This window comes from Leptodactylus fuscus, chromosome 2, assembly GCF_031893055.1.
Source record: "Leptodactylus fuscus isolate aLepFus1 chromosome 2, aLepFus1.hap2, whole genome shotgun sequence".
NCBI lineage: Eukaryota > Metazoa > Chordata > Amphibia > Anura > Leptodactylidae > Leptodactylus > Leptodactylus fuscus.
The window spans coordinates 231385560-231402741 of NC_134266.1; the positions used below are offsets into that span (position 1 = coordinate 231385560).

At 42.2% G+C, this 17182-nt stretch overlaps 1 protein-coding gene across 2 annotated transcripts in view; it reads right to left on the reverse strand.

The window, feature by feature from the left end:
• Positions 1 to 16873, reverse strand: part of CALCOCO1 (calcium binding and coiled-coil domain 1) — a 30144-nt gene extending 13271 nt beyond the window's left edge. Inside the window, exons 1-9 of one of the 2 annotated variants that reach the window (XM_075265812.1) lie at positions 16804 to 16873; positions 9489 to 9654; positions 9054 to 9156; positions 7213 to 7403; positions 6111 to 6269; positions 5127 to 5275; positions 3365 to 3455; positions 2703 to 2957; positions 741 to 866 (exon numbers count right to left, since the gene is read on the reverse strand). In XM_075265812.1, the coding sequence (XP_075121913.1) occupies positions 741 to 866; positions 2703 to 2957; positions 3365 to 3455; positions 5127 to 5275; positions 6111 to 6269; positions 7213 to 7403; positions 9054 to 9156; positions 9489 to 9635 (1221 nt within the window). In that variant the 5' untranslated portion in view covers positions 9636 to 9654; positions 16804 to 16873. Of the gene's footprint in view, positions 1 to 740; positions 867 to 2702; positions 2958 to 3364; positions 3456 to 5126; positions 5276 to 6110; positions 6270 to 7212; positions 7404 to 9053; positions 9157 to 9488; positions 9655 to 16791 lie in introns of both variants that reach the window. The other variant, XM_075265811.1, reaches the window with a different exon arrangement.
• Positions 16874 to 17182: the final 309 nt, after the last annotated feature.

Here is a 17182-nt window from a genome sequence, read left to right on the forward strand (position 1 = left end):
CATCTGGATTTGTCTTATAAAACTACATCAGAAAAACGTATGTGGCCTACTGATCAGCCAACAAGCAAGCAAGTCACTGTAGCATCACCTACAGAACCAAGTAGCCAGTAATAAGGGAAAGCCAGTTATCAGAGCTTTTACTTACTTAAGTGAAATCACTGGTAGCTGCTGTACTATGGCCTGAACACCTCACTCTCAGCCAGTGTAAAAAAGACTGAGCAGTATGCTCTATAGTGAGCTACAAGAAAATGGAGTACAGGCATGCGCAGTAGCACTCAGAACGGCGCGTTACTGCGCATACCCGGGATTTGAAAGCACAGGAAAGAGACTGGATGGAGGCAGTTACAGCAAGTGAGTAAGAGGGCATAACGCAGCACAAGCCATGGAGGGGGTGTGAAAGAAGTATGACGCAGGGGGGTGCTTGCTGGCCCTTGGGAAAGCCCAGGGTGTTCGGTAAGCATCATTAGCATATCGCTTTTACCGATATTCAAGAAAATTTGGGCGGTGGGATCTTTTGAAAAACTAGTGGCAGCACCTGAATAGCCTTTTTAAAGGCTAATTAGGCATATCAGTTTCTCAAAACATGCTTTGGCAATGATAGACCCCCAAGCTTTAGTCAATGACTAATAATTGTAGAGTACCTAGCAGGTAACACGCTAGTAGCCAAGTAAACCTGCTTCCATTCTTGCCAACAGCAAGGTGATCATAACCGAATTATTGTAGTAATATCTGTCTGGTACCTGACTGGCTTCTTTCTCATGGTTTAGCTGGCATTGAAGTGATTGTCTCTGGACTTTCTCTTCATTTAGACTGCTCTCCAGGTTCAGCTTTTCAGCTTTAAGATTTACGATCTGATCCCTCTTAGCCTGGAATGGAAAGGAAGACTCTCTGAGAGGTATTCTTAAGTTTCACTGTCACAATGCAAACATTCCTACAATAACAGATACAGCTTTATATCTACTGGAGTGCAGAGAGCCAGGAGACAGGGCTGACTCCAAGGGAATGAAGGAACTTGGACGATACACTCAAAATGGGCTCTCACATAACTCGTCACAAAGTTACCAGTGAGGATGTCACAGTTTTTGCTGTATTTTTTCTGGCTACAATAAATAGTGTGTTCACTTTATTCTACAAATTGTTACCGTTATGGGCATACCAACTATGTCCTTATTTAAAGGAATTGTAACACGTGGTCGCGTGTAACACGTGGACAACACGATTTTCACATATTATAAACTTTTCATACCCCAAAATAATACACATTAATTTCGATTACCAAGAGGGAGGCTCATTCACTTCCCTTAGGTTATTACTAGTTTGTCTGCAACAACATACAGTTTTATGTGGAAAAGTACCTAATAACTGGTTGCATCATTATTAGCTATAGTAACTACAGTTATACAATATTATATTAGCCCTATATACCATTAAGTAGCCCCAACATCTTTCAAAGCGTGGCAGGGAGTTGTCATTGTTCACTACAGTCTCGGGGCCAGCCCTTACTGGTTGTAATGTCGAATTTCGATATCTCAGACACACACACACATTCTGTATACATCAGGGTTAATTCCAAAAAGAGTCAATGAAAATCTGTATTTTTGGACCTGGATCTAATGGCTTGAACTTTGACTTAAAAGGTAACCACCTATAGGGGGAACTAGAAAGACAAATTTCTTGATTCTGGAGAACAAATTTGCGCAATTTTTACACTAGCCCTGTAAGGAAACCCAGTAGCCCCTCCCCAAAAGCAACAAATGAGAAAAGCTATAAGAAAGATATCTTGTCATCTGTCTATAAGTAGAAATAAGTCTACATCTGAATCTATTGGGGAGAAAAACAAAGCAAAAATTTTGGATGCAGCTTGTTAATTACAGCAGATAGGATGATATCAAATTATAGTGTTTTAATGCAATTGCTAATGCTAAAGGTTGTGCAACCAGTTACTGAATTTTAAGGGATTGTCCAAGATTTTCAAAAAGTTCCCGAATAGCAGCAAATGGATGAGATAAAAAAATAACGTAACTCACTCACTGACTCCCTCTCTGCTTCAGCGGTGTCATTGTGATGGTCCTCGGTGGTGTTTGTTTACAGTGCTACATCAACGATGTAATGATCACCAATGTGACTGCAGCAGCCAGTCATGGGCCTCAGCAGTGATGACTGGTGGGAACACATGAATGGGATTGGTGTTGGATTGGCAGGGGATTTAGATGGTGCGCTGCAGTTACGGTTATTTTAGTGTTTTATCTCATTTGCTGCTATTAGGGGTTTTTTGCTGGCATTTCAAAACCTTGGACAACCCTTCTAAGGGGGCAGTTACTTTATTCTATAGAACAGAGTACAGATAGTTAAGTCAGGGCCACCGGAATCAAACAGTGTTTTTCCCCATGTGAGTTAGTGCCTCTATTACTGAGATTTAGCCATTTGTGGAGTAGCAAATACACCCTCATTGCTCCAACGAGTTCATATGCATATGGACAAAAACAGCAATATCTCAACAACGGAGGCAGTGATTCACAAACACCATTTGATTCAGGTGACACTAACCTATCTGCATGGTTGATAGGCTAGGTTCTGGTGATAGACTCCTTTTAAATCAAAGATACAAGTATCCGTAAGTGTGATAAATATAAATTAATAGATGCCTGGAAGGGTGGCAAATACTTGTTCTTACAAATCAATCATATTTCCATCATGTTTACCTCCATACTATGATTAAGAGCGGTCTTCTCCTGCCACCACTGTCCCATACCTTCCTTATACCTCAGACTTAAGTCAGACACTTTCATGGCAAGGTCAGCAGTTTCCAGACGGCTCTTGTGAAGGTCAGAGATAGTCCGGTCCCGGATAGTAGAGACTGTTGTTAGTTCCTCTCCCAATAGCATCACTTTCTGCTGGCTTGCTGAGAGTAGATCTTGTGTGCAACGCAGCTTTTCACGCAGTGCGTCCATCTGTAGCTATACAAATATAGAGATGACCTCAGCACATATTAAAAAAAAATAGATACCTCACTGTATAAAAGTTTGGGGACACAACAATGATGGGTCTAGGCCCTGTAAACAGCTATTTTTCTAGGAGCCAAAGTCTATCCTTAGAATTATCCATCAATGTTTTATTGGTAGGGAGTCCTGCATTTAGGACCCCAACTATACACCAGAATGTAGGGGCTCTGGTGCTCCAACACAATTCCCCTATGGGAGGATGAATGTTGCTTGGTTCTGTAACTCAGTCCAAACAGATCTTAAAACCAAAAACTGAATGTGCTAAGACAGAAGATGCAAGAACATGGCAAGATTAGACATGGATAAACTGTCATGGCAGACCTCAGGATGAAGCCCCATCATGCACACCCTACGAAACTCACCTGGGAGCGTTCCAACTCTGAGGTCGTCTCTGTAACATGCTGTTTTAGCTCATCCTTTTCTTCCTCCAGTGACACAATTTTTTTCCCCAGCCTAAGTAACAAAGAAGAGCATATAACAATAATTATAAGCTGTTTAGCTTGGTACAAACTCTTCAGTTCACAATGAGCCTCAGTGATGAAAATTAAAGGGATAGTCTTACCGGGACAGCCCCAGTCTATATGTCTTATTAGGCATATGGACATCACAGAGGGGAAATTGGCTGTTTGAGATCACACTCTGTAAGTCACTACATAAGACCAGTTCCTGCTATTGTGGATTTTGAAAGGTGGCAACTACAGGAGAAATGTATAGCCAGGTGTGGCATTATTCAGAAATAGTAGCTCATGGCCAGGGGTAAGAGGAACTGAACATGCTCAACTCAATTCATGCATATGTGAACTTTCAAGATAAGCTGCCATGTGTGTACATGAGGAATAATACTATTTCTGACCATTATATGACTTGGATTCTTTTTCGCAGTTTTCCCCTCTGCAAACTACATCTCTAATTCTCAGTTGTCCCGGAGAGATAGCGGATATCTACTAGGATGTCTGCCATAAACAGCACATACTGTAGACAAAGCTAAAACAGCAAGTTCTGATTTCTTTCTCTGTGGCAGCATGGAGGACAATATAGAGAAGAACAGAACAATACTGATGTGAATAAAACTCCGGGGTGTAATAGAAAGTTTACTATTAGTTGCAACAGGATGACTGTGTTTCTCCCTCACTCAGCAGATCCCTCCATAGACCTCTATGGACAACATGTAATCTGAACCCTCTGTGTACTCACAAATCGTCTCATAAGACAGATTTAGACTAAGGCCCCATGTTATGGAAATGCAGCTTTTTTTGTTGCAGATTTTGTCTTTAAAGTCTACATGATATCTATATATATCATTGCTGCTAAATGCAGGCAATGGGTTCTCTGAGATACATTGATGCAGTAGTTTCTATCTACATATTGGTATATTTAGTCAAGCAGAAACCAACCTGACTGCTCAACACATAGCGGACAACCTATTAAGTGTTGAACAGAAGGTGCCTAAATCTGCTCCTTTATTCTTCTAAAAATACTTATACAGCAAGAAAGGCAGTTCTGATAATACCTTCCTATTAGGCATAGGAGACATAAATAATATAAATCATACAGTGAATGTCCCCTTTGCTATGTTCCCTTTATGTCCAGCATCCTGCACAGATTTATTCAATTCTAATTCTTTTTGGCACAAAGAGCTCTGTTTTTCTGATCCTCCTCTCCAAATTTCCTGCATAAATATAGAGTTCAATTGTAAAACTCTTGCTGTCCACAACCGCCATTAGGGGGAGCTCACAGCATACAGTGATCAATGTATACAGTAACACAGTTTGCTTCTAATTTGCCATAGAGGTGAATGCAAGGAGAACCTGATTGTTTTTCTATGTCAATGCAGGGTATATGGAGCTCTCTAACAGGAAAACATCTCTCTGCGTGCTATAAAGATATTGTATATTGGGAAATGACTCATTGCAAAGCCACAGCTATCGAGGCCGATGGTGCGCTCTAAAATCTCAGACGTATGGCCTATCAGTACCATGTGTGTTGCTCATAAACAGCGGACACTTCTCTGTATCTAGAGTATTATAACCTGCTGAAACACAAATTTACATAAGTTCTCTGATTACGCTCTCTAAAAAAAATTTCTGACAAAGGCAGATAACTTAGAAAAGAACAATGTTTTACATGTCAAGCCTCTTCTCCTTTTCCAGCATTTTTATAATCATATCTCTCACAGTGTTCTCAACCATCACAAGTTTATCCCGCTGTTGACTTTCCTTATACTTCAGTCCATCACGTTCTTCTCTTATTTGCTTTTCCCTCAAAATGAGATCCTGTAAAATCATTGAAATGGTATGTTAGCAAGTATCCTACACCAAGAAAAAGCATTTCCTTATTGCTATACTTAAGATTGTGGACAGCGATTCCTCTCCATTTTTTTGCTGCCAGCATTTTTGCCTCGGTCTAGCTGTGACAGGATGCTGATGCATCGCGCTCCTGATTAGGCCCGGACGAATGGAGCTAATCTGCAGGGAGTCTTGAGCCGCAGCGTTCGTGGAAAGATCAATCAGGACGCTTCTTTTTTCAACATCCTGCTGCGATCTCTACCTCCCATTGAAAACAATGGGAGGCGATTTCTGGGAGGAATCTGCTCCGGATACGGGGGCAAAATCCACGGCAAATTCCTACGTGTGAACACAGTCTAACATAGCCAATATTGTTGAGCGAGTAGTATTCGCCGGCATAGGAATGCATGTACTTGGCCAAACACCAAGGGGTTAAATGCATCGAATATTTGAAGCGTTTAACCCCTTCGTGTTTGGTGGATTACACACATTCCTATGCCAGCGAGGTATTTGATTGATTACTACTCGTTCAACACTAATAGCCAATGCTTTGTCCCTGTGGTATGTTTGCCAGAAAGGAAAAACATGCACACTTGGTTAGCATCAATGTTTATAGTTCATTTAGAAGAATTTGCACATCGCTGCAACTATAATCCTCCTGGCATACTTTACAAGTGTAAAAAAAAAAATCTCTACCCCCAAAAATAACTGATATCTTTTTAGGGTAATTTATATTGGTACATTTAGTATCAAGTAAAAGAAGAGGAACTTAGGTATAAAACACCTGCTACTCTGTATGTTACTGGAAGACTGACATGCACACCTGATATTCGTGGCTGAGTGTGGTGTTTTTGCTGTTTGAGGTTTCCAGGGCAGCCTCAAGATCCTTGATTTTTTTCTTGAGAGAACCCACATCCTCCTCCAGTGCAAGTCTGACTCTCATCAGATCATTCCTCTCCTGCTGGGAAAGCTCCAACTGTTGCTGTTGAGAAAAATGAAATGATAAATTAAACGACAGATAGATAATAGATAGATAGATAGATAGATAGATAGATAGATAGATAGACTCAAAGGAAGGTTCAGCCTTTTGGGGAATAACTCTCCCCTCAGAATACATGGCAGTACCCAGTCTCTTCTCGTGGAAAATTTACTAAACCAAAAAAAACTCTCCCAGCAAACTGACAAAAAGATGGAAGATCTTTAATGGAGGCCAAAAAACCCACCACGAATGGAACCGCACAAGAGCCTTTATAAAATGCACATGATAAAGACCCCTTTGTGGGTCAATATGTGGTGTCTTTAGTCTCCATTAAAGATCTTCCATCTTTTTCTTAAGATGGCAGATAGCAGAGTTTTCTTGTTAGATAGATATGATAGATATTTTCATTTTAATCCTGGCTATGACAACATCGTGCTATTCTATCATCCCCAAGAATATGTTTTATTGGACACAATAAAACTGGATACAAACAGATGCCAAAGAATGGGAATCTTTTTTGTATCCATTTTACATAGACTTGTGTTATACAAAATGTAAATATTGATGTCAGGTTTTTTGTTTTTTTTTTATCTTACACAAAAAGTGTAGATAACAATATCCTGTCTGGGAAAAACAAAAAATGCCAACAAATACTTTATCATCCATTTTTAGCATATAAATTAAAATGGATGTGCTAAGCAGATAATAGTGTTAAGGTGACCATGGCCCTTTGTCGATCTCTGTGGGACTGATGTGTATGGATATGTCCAGACTATCCCAGATGGCAAACATTAAAAGAAATAAGCATTGGACATGTTGAATTTCAGGAGCTAAGGAAGATAATATGTAATATGATGAGTAAAACTGGTTCGAGTAAACAAACATTTACACAGATACGGCAGCTTTTATTTTCAATGAACGTAAAAGAATTAAGACATTAAAATACCTGCAAGAAAGTAGCTTTAGGAACAACCAAGATCATGTCTAGAGACGCTTCTTCATCTTCCAGCGTAACCAAGTCTTCTAAGGGACGCGGTAGGTTGAACACAAAAGGTTCACTGATTCCTTTCACGACTCCATGGTGATCCACATAGCGAAAATTGTACTTCTGCTCACCAGGACGTGGTAAATAATAGGCTGCAGGGTGACAAATGCTTGTGTAAAAAGACATGAACCGTCTTAAAGAGGAGCGGTCACCTTTCTGACAAGTATATTTTAGTAAATGCTTGCATTCCTCATAGAACAACAAGTTTGGAACATAATAATAATAAATTTTATTTATAACACGCCAACATATTCCACAGCAGTATACCATTTGTAGGGTTCAAATAGAGACAAATGGGACTTAGGGCCCTACTCACAAGAGCTTACACTCTATCACTTGTCAGAACTCTGTGTTGTACCTTTCCTAGTCCTCCCAAAAAAGTATGAATACACTGTAAACTGCAAAGTACCATTCACTATGTTAAAGGCGTATACCCCTATATAACCTGGCACTAGCAGCAATGACTGGACAGTCAGAGTAACACTCATTTGTCAATATAACCATACATTTCTAGGAGGAATAACAGAGGAACAGCACAATGCAGAGCTCTAAGAATTGTTATGTTGTATTGCTCCTGAAATTAAACATGCCCAACTCTCTATTCCCCATGAAATCTGACATAGAATGTCAGACACCCCCACGCATTCTGCTTTAGTCTGGCACTGAGTAAATTTACATATAAATACTGGAAATAACTTTGGGCATTTGTACAGTATTTTAACTAGCCAAGCACAGTGCTGTGGGAATAATGAACACAGGAAAAGTAGAGGGCACTGGATGCTGAGAGACAATCTGCTTTAGTTGGTAAGACCAGACTGGGGTTGTCCACAATTGGAAGATTTTTGATACTGATCAGATTGGTCGGGTCCAACATCCAAACCGATTCACTGATGCAGCCACCTGAGACAATATACTAGGTATATGGCCAAAAGCAGTGTTGCTCCTATTCAAGTGAAGGGGAATGAGGCTGCAGTTCCAGGCGACACCGCTGCACTGTTCTGTATACTTAACTAGGAGCAGGGCTGCATCTGCTGTATACTTAGTATATGACTTTTGGCAGTCGAATCAGCAGGTCGGTTCATAGTTCGGGTGTTGGGGCCGGACCAATCTGATACTAATGACATATCCTGTAGACAGGTCATCAGTATGAAAAATACTGCAATTGTGGCCTTCTCCAGTGAGATACTGTTAAAGGGATTCTACCATTAAAAACTTTGGGGACACCCCCAGTGCTGTTTGAGCGCTGGGCCCTCCCCCAGTGCTGCGAGAGAAATTATTTGCATACTGACGAAAAACGGAATTTTAACCGAACGGCGGGCGAAGTAAACATCTAACGGTAGGAGAAGAATAGCCTTACTTAAGGCTATTCTGACATGTCAACGAGAAAAAAAAAAGTTTTGAATGGTGGATCCCTTTAACTTAATGGTTGGAGGGCAAGCAGTCCCTTCTGTAGCATATTCAGATCTTACTATATTGATAGATTTCCGGGCCAATAATTGACCAGGGTGACTGTGCTACTGACTGTGCCATTAGCTAAGGGTACTGTAAGGTTGCTATCACAAATCTGCGTTCTATGTGCATTATTACATACATTTTGGAGTCACACATGTTCTGCATTTTTGGACTCCCTATTTGGCCAATGCGAATGAGTACCGATCAACATCGATCAGTGCTCGTTCTCATCCTGCAACAGCATATTTAATAGGACCTTATCATGGACTCCCAAGACATAGATTTCTGACCTTGAAACTGAACACTGCAGTGAGATTCTGATCCATTTGCAAGTGCTTCAGTCGACACTGCCCAGACAAAGGTTTCATAGTCCCGTATACAAGAGGCTCCCACCTGTTACGCAGACAAGACACAAGCTTTCTTTTTATTTTATAAAATACATTTACCTTAAAATATACAGAAGACATCCCCTAAGACTCTTGTTGGAAAAATCCATTATGAATGATTTTTTTAATACATAGGGGCTTTAGGAAAAGCTACATGATAATATCGCCTCCAGAGTTTATCTCACTTTTCCGACCTAGAAATGTAACATCAAACAGTATTCTAGGAAGTAAAAGTGTGGCCATATTGTTTGACAGACAGAGACGTATGATAAGATAGAGCTAAGCAGAGGGGACCTAGCATATTAGAACCATGTACAAACCACAGGCCCATTTTCTTACTTTAAAGATGCCGATCCAGTCGCTGGTAGAACCCTGCATACCGGCTGGCAGGGTGTAGTGGCATTCCACTTTGGTACTGGGCACATAGGTTTGGGCCACATTTAAGAAGCGGACACATGACACCTGAGATAAGGAAGAAACCTCCATGATGATCCCTTTCTTGTGTCTATGGATGACAGTAGATAAAACTGTTATTTTCATATAATGTACATTAAAGTGCTTTTCTATGACCCAAATGAAATTTTCGTACTATTATACATATTTGTTAAAACTGTAATCTTATAACCCCTTTAAATTAATAACAAATGATTATTGATCCAATAGATGCAATGTAGGTGATACCTGCTCATATCTGTTGGGGTCTGATTGCTCAGACACCAAACTTTTGCAAAAATGGCGTTCCTTTGTATCCCATTTGAATGTTAGAGTGGTCCAGCACGTCACTCCAGTCTGTACTCCGTAGTCCCATAGAATTTGGAACTGCTGCATTCAATGTAACACACTGAACGCCCTTTCTGGTGATCGGTTGTTTTCCTAGCAGTTTGACCCCCGCACATATAGTGGTTATCACCTATCCACTGTTTAGATTACTTTTATTGGGTGTCATGTTATATATACTAAACATGGACACAACTGTATCTTCCTCTTTCAGCTGAACTCTAAGCACCCTTTAGTTGTACGTGCCACAAGGAGGACTGACGTAGTTGGATAGACCCTTTAAAGGGATTCAATCAAAGGCTATTCTTCTTTTTTTTTTTTTTTTTTTAAAATGTAGATTGTGAGCCCCACATAGAGCTCACAATGTACATTTTCCCTATCAGTATGTCTTTGAAATATGGGATGGAAATCCATGCAAACACGGGGAGAACATACAAACTCCTTGCAGATGTTTTTTTTGCCCTTGGCGGGATTTGAACACCAGGACTCCAGCGCTGCAAGGCTGCAGTGCTAATCACTGAGCCACCGTGTGGCCCCCAAAGGCTATTCTTCTCCTACCTTTAAAAGTATTCTCTGCGTCGCCGTTCCATAGATATCCTGGTTTTCTATGTAAACGAGTTTTCTTGCAGCACTGGGGACATCCCCAGTGCTGCGAGAAAACTCTCTAGCCCCGGCCTCTGTCATCTTCTTCTGGCACACCTCCCTGCCATGTCTTCTTCTGGGTTTAAACTTCACGCATGCGCAGTCTGCTCCGCCATCGGGCAGAGTTGACTGCACTTGCCTGCTGCCATTTTGTTGTGGCCACTTACACAGTATGCTCGTGTAAGTGGCCATAAGAAAATGGTTGCAGACATGGGCCCCAATGGCAGAGCTGACTGCGCATACGTGAATTTATACTCCAGAAGAAGCCGACAGAAGAAGACATCGTGCGGAGACGTGCTAGAAGACAGAGGCCGGTGCTGGAGAGTTTACTCGCAGCACTGGGGACACCCCCAGTGCTGTGAGAAAACTCATTTACATACCAAAGAAAACTGGGATACCTACAGAACGACAGCGCGGAGAAGACTTCTAAGGGCTCGTTTACATGGCGGAAAAGTTTTTTGATACGGCTAGCCGCGACAGGTTGCCGATACAGTTGCATTCCGTTGTGGCATCCATTAGGCCTGAATGAATGGGCTTAAACAGGAGCGTCTTTCAAGCCGCGGATGCTGCAGCTGACTCAGCCACAGAATCCGCAGTAAGATAAGGCATGCCGCTTCTTTTTTCAGCTACTAGCTAGTGAAAAAAAAAAGCGAGCGGCTCCCACTGAAGTCAATGGGAGCAATTTTTGCAGACGGATTTTGAGGCGGATTCCGCGTCAAAATCCGCCTGCAAAAAACTCTATGTGAACATACCCTAAAGGTTGGAGAAGAATAGCCTTTCTTAAGGCTATTCCTACGTGTTAAGGAGAAAAAAATGGAATTATAATGATTGAATCCCTTTAAGCTTCATGCTGTTCCAGTGCATTTACAACCATATTATAGATCTGTGTTTTCATGCTCCATATGGAAAGACTAAAGCCTCCGATAGAACATAAAGCGGTATGATATGCAGCGCCATTGACCAACATTGGTTACGTGCTCAGGAATATTCAGTAAGCAGAGCCTGGCCCTTTCATTTATAGTTCAGGAGTCTCTTTATAAAACTTAATAGAGCCGTGCATTCAGAGGGAAGCATCTCCGCTCAATGCCAATGGGAGCCTGCCACTTGGAAGGCGCCCAGATCTCACAGGGAGAAATTAAATCTGTTGCTTTGTTTTACTGCGCCTGTGCCCTCACCTCTGACAGCTGTTTTCGCTGGGTCCTCACAGTAAGCTTTATAATGAATTGACTTTAATATTTTTAATCCCAATTAAACTCTGCACGAATACCAAAGGACATGAATCAGGATTTCATTGTGGGCAAAGCTTAGCGTGTTTCCATATTTTACATGAAGTTTGCCAAGTCATGAATCATCCTTTCTGCTCTTCAAACTCGGTGTTAACTCTTCATATTCCCCATACCAAGTAGCTATTATGCCTAAGAAATTACTCCAGACACCGACATTCTAGGGGTGAGTGGTTCCCTCAAAACTTTACTGACTTCTCTAAGGCCCGGTTCACATCTGCGCTTGGGTTTCCATTCGGGAAGTTTGCTTGAGGACCCCCTGAACGGAAACCTATATGAATAAAAAAGTGATTACCTATAGGGAACCCGCAAACCCCATAGTCTATGGAGTCTGCGGATTTCCCAGGTAACCTTTTTTTTTTTTTTTTTTTTTTTTTTTTTTTTTTATGCGTATAGGATTCCATTGGGGGGGGGGGGGGTGTCCCTGAATGGAATCCCATGCGCAGATGGGATAGTCTTATATTATTGCACATGGAGAGATGCAATTGGCCTATTTGGATTGGATACCAGGCTGTGGCATGTGGACAGTGGGTGGTTGATGAGACTAGATATTGCACAAGTAGTAGGCTGGCTGTTGCTGATGTATCTTGGTATGTCTTTAATTATAATATGGCTTACACTGGTTTCTTACCTACTTAGGAACATGCTATCTTCAGGAGACACGGTATTACATCATTGCTCACAGAAAGGGACAGCAAACTTTTTTGTGCGGTGTTCCAATTAAATAAATATCAAAGTACTGAGTGTGTCATGCAACATAAGAGTTTATATATATTTATATATACACTCACCTAGACAGTAGCAGCAGCTGAAGGGGCATTTCACCACATATATCACTCAAGCTCCTCCACTGTGTCTGGGCTAGGGTCCAATGACCAGTGTGTTACTATGGAGGATGCTCAGATGATCATATAAAGTTAGATGCCCCTCCAACAGCTGCCAGCCAGAGAAAAAGGGGCAACTTCCAAAGAATTAAAAGAGGTGCAAAAATAATAAAGACTGAGGTTCGGTTCACATCTGTGTTTGGTTCCCCTCTCTGCACTTTTTGTGCGGAAACCAAGCAGAAACCACACGGACACGATTATAGTCTATGGCGTCCACGAGTTTCCTAAGGTAACTGCTTTTCTATGTGGATTAGGTTTCCGTTCGGGGGGTCCCCTAGCAGACGCCTGAACAGAAACCCAAGCAGATATGTGAACCTAGCCTATGACCCGGTTCAGATGTGCATTCGGTATTCCATTCAGGGAGTCCACATGGGGACCCCCCTGAACGTAATACCGAACGCATTCATAAGCGGTGAGCTTATGTAAGTACACGGACCAGATACACTATAATGTGGTCCATGTGTTTTCTGCACCTTAGTCTGAAATACCAATGAGTGTGCCAGGCCATCACTTCTCATGTGCCAGCTGTAGCATGCATGCCATGGTTTGCCAACCCATAGTCTACAGATCCATACAACACAGATGCGAACAAGGTTTTAATGGGTTACACAGCCTATTCACATTAGTATTGAATGATGTACAAAAGTACTTAACAGAGTCCCACAAGTGGATTAAACAGGTTTTTCCACTACAGTTTTATGATGTTGATCCAAAGAACAAACTAGTTTCAGTCCATCCAAGGAGCGCAGGCAGCACAACCCCACATATGAATTATTTTATGACATGTCCTATTAAAGGGTATAACTGGAAAAAATCACTTTAAGCCCAAAGGCACACAAGGAAATAGTTGTTTCATCTTTTTAGCCAAAATAAGGAACTATTAACATTTTAGACTTTTTGAATCAAACTGGGTGGTGTGACCCCGGACAATTTGCAGCAAAATGATACAAGCTGTATTGACTAATATGCAGAATACAATAGTTCAGCAGAATGTGTGGGAAAATTCCACAACTGGGTAGGAAACAAACAATGGTGCAGATTTATAAGAATCTGTCTCACTATTTTCACTTCAAAAAAGTTGCAAGCCAGTGTCCTCTGCCTTTTTAAACCCCGCTCGGATAGTGCAAGCCTTGTCATGAGTCTGGAAAACTCTCCGCCATATCAAGGAGCATATAATACATATAATATGCTGGTCTTGAAGAATCAAGGCCAATGTGTGATGGGGACTGTCCCTTATTTTCTGTGTTTGTGTACTAAATTTCATTTTACAATTGTTAGAAGCTATGCTCAATGTAAGGAAGGCACGAAACAGGTTCAGTAAGTCTTCATAAGCATGACTTAGGCTAGAGGCACATGAAAGAGGCCTGGTGTGGGATGTTCACAGTGGACAACAAGCAGCAGACCGGCCTCAGCCAGAAACATCTGACATCGGCTGGTTTTAGCAGCTGCTTTCAGTGGAGACGAGACTCCCGGTGGCCCTTGGCCTCTAATCTTTGCATTGCAAAGGTTGTAAACAATGGCTGAACCTGCAGCAATAATGGACATGTTGTAGGATTTGCTTCAATCCCATCCACTCCACTGTACATTGCAACATGTTAGCAGCCAGAAAATCCGCCATAAACTCGCCCTGTGTGTCAACAGCCCTGAAGGGCCTTTCATCATATACAGTGATGGCATATAATAAATTAATAAATTATACAGATCTGGCCTGCCAGTTATCAACAAATTTAATTTCCCTTCAGTGCATATAGTGAAAAAACCTGTTTAAGGCTGGTCTTACACGACCGTAATGCATTTGCGGTCCGCAAGTTGCTGATCAGCAACTTATACTCCGCAGATGTCCGTGAGCTACCACACTCACCCATAGAGTTCTATGGGCGAGTCCGTGCAGTGCCGTGAATTGCAGCCATCGCGGACATGTTCCAAAAAGTGTGGACCTCGGTTGCGGCCCGGCACACCATGGATAAAATATCCGGTGGTATACGAGGCCGCATTGACTATAATGTGTACGCAAATGGTCAGCAATTGAAAAACCTCAATTGCGGACCATTTGCGGACTTAAACTACGGTTGTGTAAGACCAGCCTAAGAGGAGAGGGGGGTTTGGTGAACTTTAAGGGCCCGTGCACACGGAGTTAACGCGTGCGCATTTTAGCATAATACACGTGTATAGAATACATGTGTAAAAATAACACTCCCATAGACTTCAATGAATTTTTTTTTATATGTGTAAAAAACGCATCGCGTTATTTGATGCGTTTTTTAAACGTGTAAAAAATTTCATTGAAGTCTATGGGAGTGTTATTTTTGCATGTGTATTCTATACACGTGTATTATGCTAAAATGTGCGCGGGTTAACTCTGTGTGCACGGGCCCTAATATTCATGACCTATCCTTAGTCTAGAGTCTCAGTATTGGACAGTCTCAGGGCACTACAGCTGAGTGAAAGGGCTATGGCGCTCTATTGCAGCATCTTTATTGTTTACACTGCTTTGACTATATCTGTGCAGTCTAGTTAGTAGAGGCGTTGCAGAGTATTGCACCTTCATTCTGTTTACTTGAATAGGACAAAGCTGCAATACCCCAGACTGCAGCTACTAAGCAGACTGCATGTAGCTAGAGCAGTGGTTCTTAACCTTGTTTGAGGTACCGAATCCACCAGTTTCATATGCACATTCACCGAACCCTTCTTTAGTGATAAATCAAATATGATTTTTTTCCAAATTCAAGACATAGGTATATGTTTTGTTTTTTTTACTGGTACACAAAATGAACCGTGCATAGGGCCTAGGGCTCGATCAAACCCTGGTTAAGAACCACTGAGCTAGAGCAATAAACACTGAAGAAATTGCAGCACCCAAAGAAACTTTGCGGTCCCTTAAAATAAGAATGTTGAGAGTTGATGAAACTGATCATGTCTAGAGACAGGGAAGGAATAATCGCAGCAGGGTATTAGATTCACGTAGATAGGGGCTGAGTTGCAATAGTGCAGCATGGCATAGCAATGCACAGTGTAGAGAGCTGACTTATTCCAGCTATGTACAATATACAAACATCTGCTGATCACACGGGCACTGGACACCGGACCCCCATTCATCTCATACTGATGATCTATCATATGGATGGGCCAATAATATATAGTTTTGGACAGCCCCTATAAACCAGCAGAATGTCAATTACTGCTGAAAACTCTACCCAAAGAGAGATCTTTACTGGTGTGCTGCAGCAAAATTCACCCGACTTTCACCTTCTTCCATGGCTATCACCCAGAAGTAGCCGGCTCTACACTAAGGTCACCTGATATGTATTTGCAGTGCATTTTTGGTACAGATACCTTGCAAAGAGTAAAACGTGTAGCACTACCTATGGCCAATTGTAGTGCAGATTTAGGAAGGAGCTGTGCCGCAACATTCACCTTAAACCAAGTTGCCCGACCAATGATCACAGTATCACCCTGCGCTAAGACTTCTCCATTGGAGACCCTGAGGGTGCAGCCATTGCAGCAGTAGTCACTAGAAGATTGAGCACTACTATTTCTTCTTCTGACTATAAGTTGCAGTCATAACACCTTCGGGGGTCCCAAGATTATGAGAATTGCGTCCAAATTCGCCTTATAGGCTTGTTCAAGCAAGTGTGAACTGTTAGCTATGCAGTGATGGTAGCTGGTGTGTATAAGAGCAGCTCTAGGCAGACTTGCCTTTCAGGAGCAAAGAAAAGCTGGGTGGGTGCCAGTGACTATAGAAGCAGGCATGCTAGATGATGCACACCAAGGGAGGAGGGGGGGCTCGCTGAGTGGTACGTTCTGCATCATCCTAAACTCCCTCATGAGTCGATTAGGAAAACTTATGTTGGAGAGAAAACAAGAAGGCTGCGCTCCAGTGCTCGTGTCCTCCTCAGGCAGCCCCAGTGCGAGGCCTAGGCAGCAGCTGGAGACTTGCTGCGCAGCACTTGCCTCCCCGCCTCACACATCAGGTCCCCCTATTCTGGGCTGCACCCACCAACCTGCCCCCATACAGGATGCCGCACACCCCAACACAACACCCGCAAAGGAACGAACAAAACCTCTTACCCCGCACTCAGAAATCAGCTGTCCCACAACAACAACAAAAGCTTTGCCCGCTGCTACCTGGGAGTTGTAGTTTCAGGGAGGGATTAGCAGGCTGCACATGACCGGGATATCCCTACGTCCTTTACAACAACACACTGTTAACCCTGCCCCTCTCCGGAGACCAGGCCATGAACTGTAAACAGCAGGGCCCGAGGATTAACCCCTGAGCTGCTGCAGCACAGTGCATGACTATGGAATCACACTTATGATGGGCCTGCACTCACTTCATTTTGCTACGGCCCTCCCTTAACCGGGATATCCTTTACAACAACAGACTGTTAACCCTGCCCCTCCCCCGACCCCCTCCCTGCAATGCAGAGCTAGTAACTTATGATAAAAT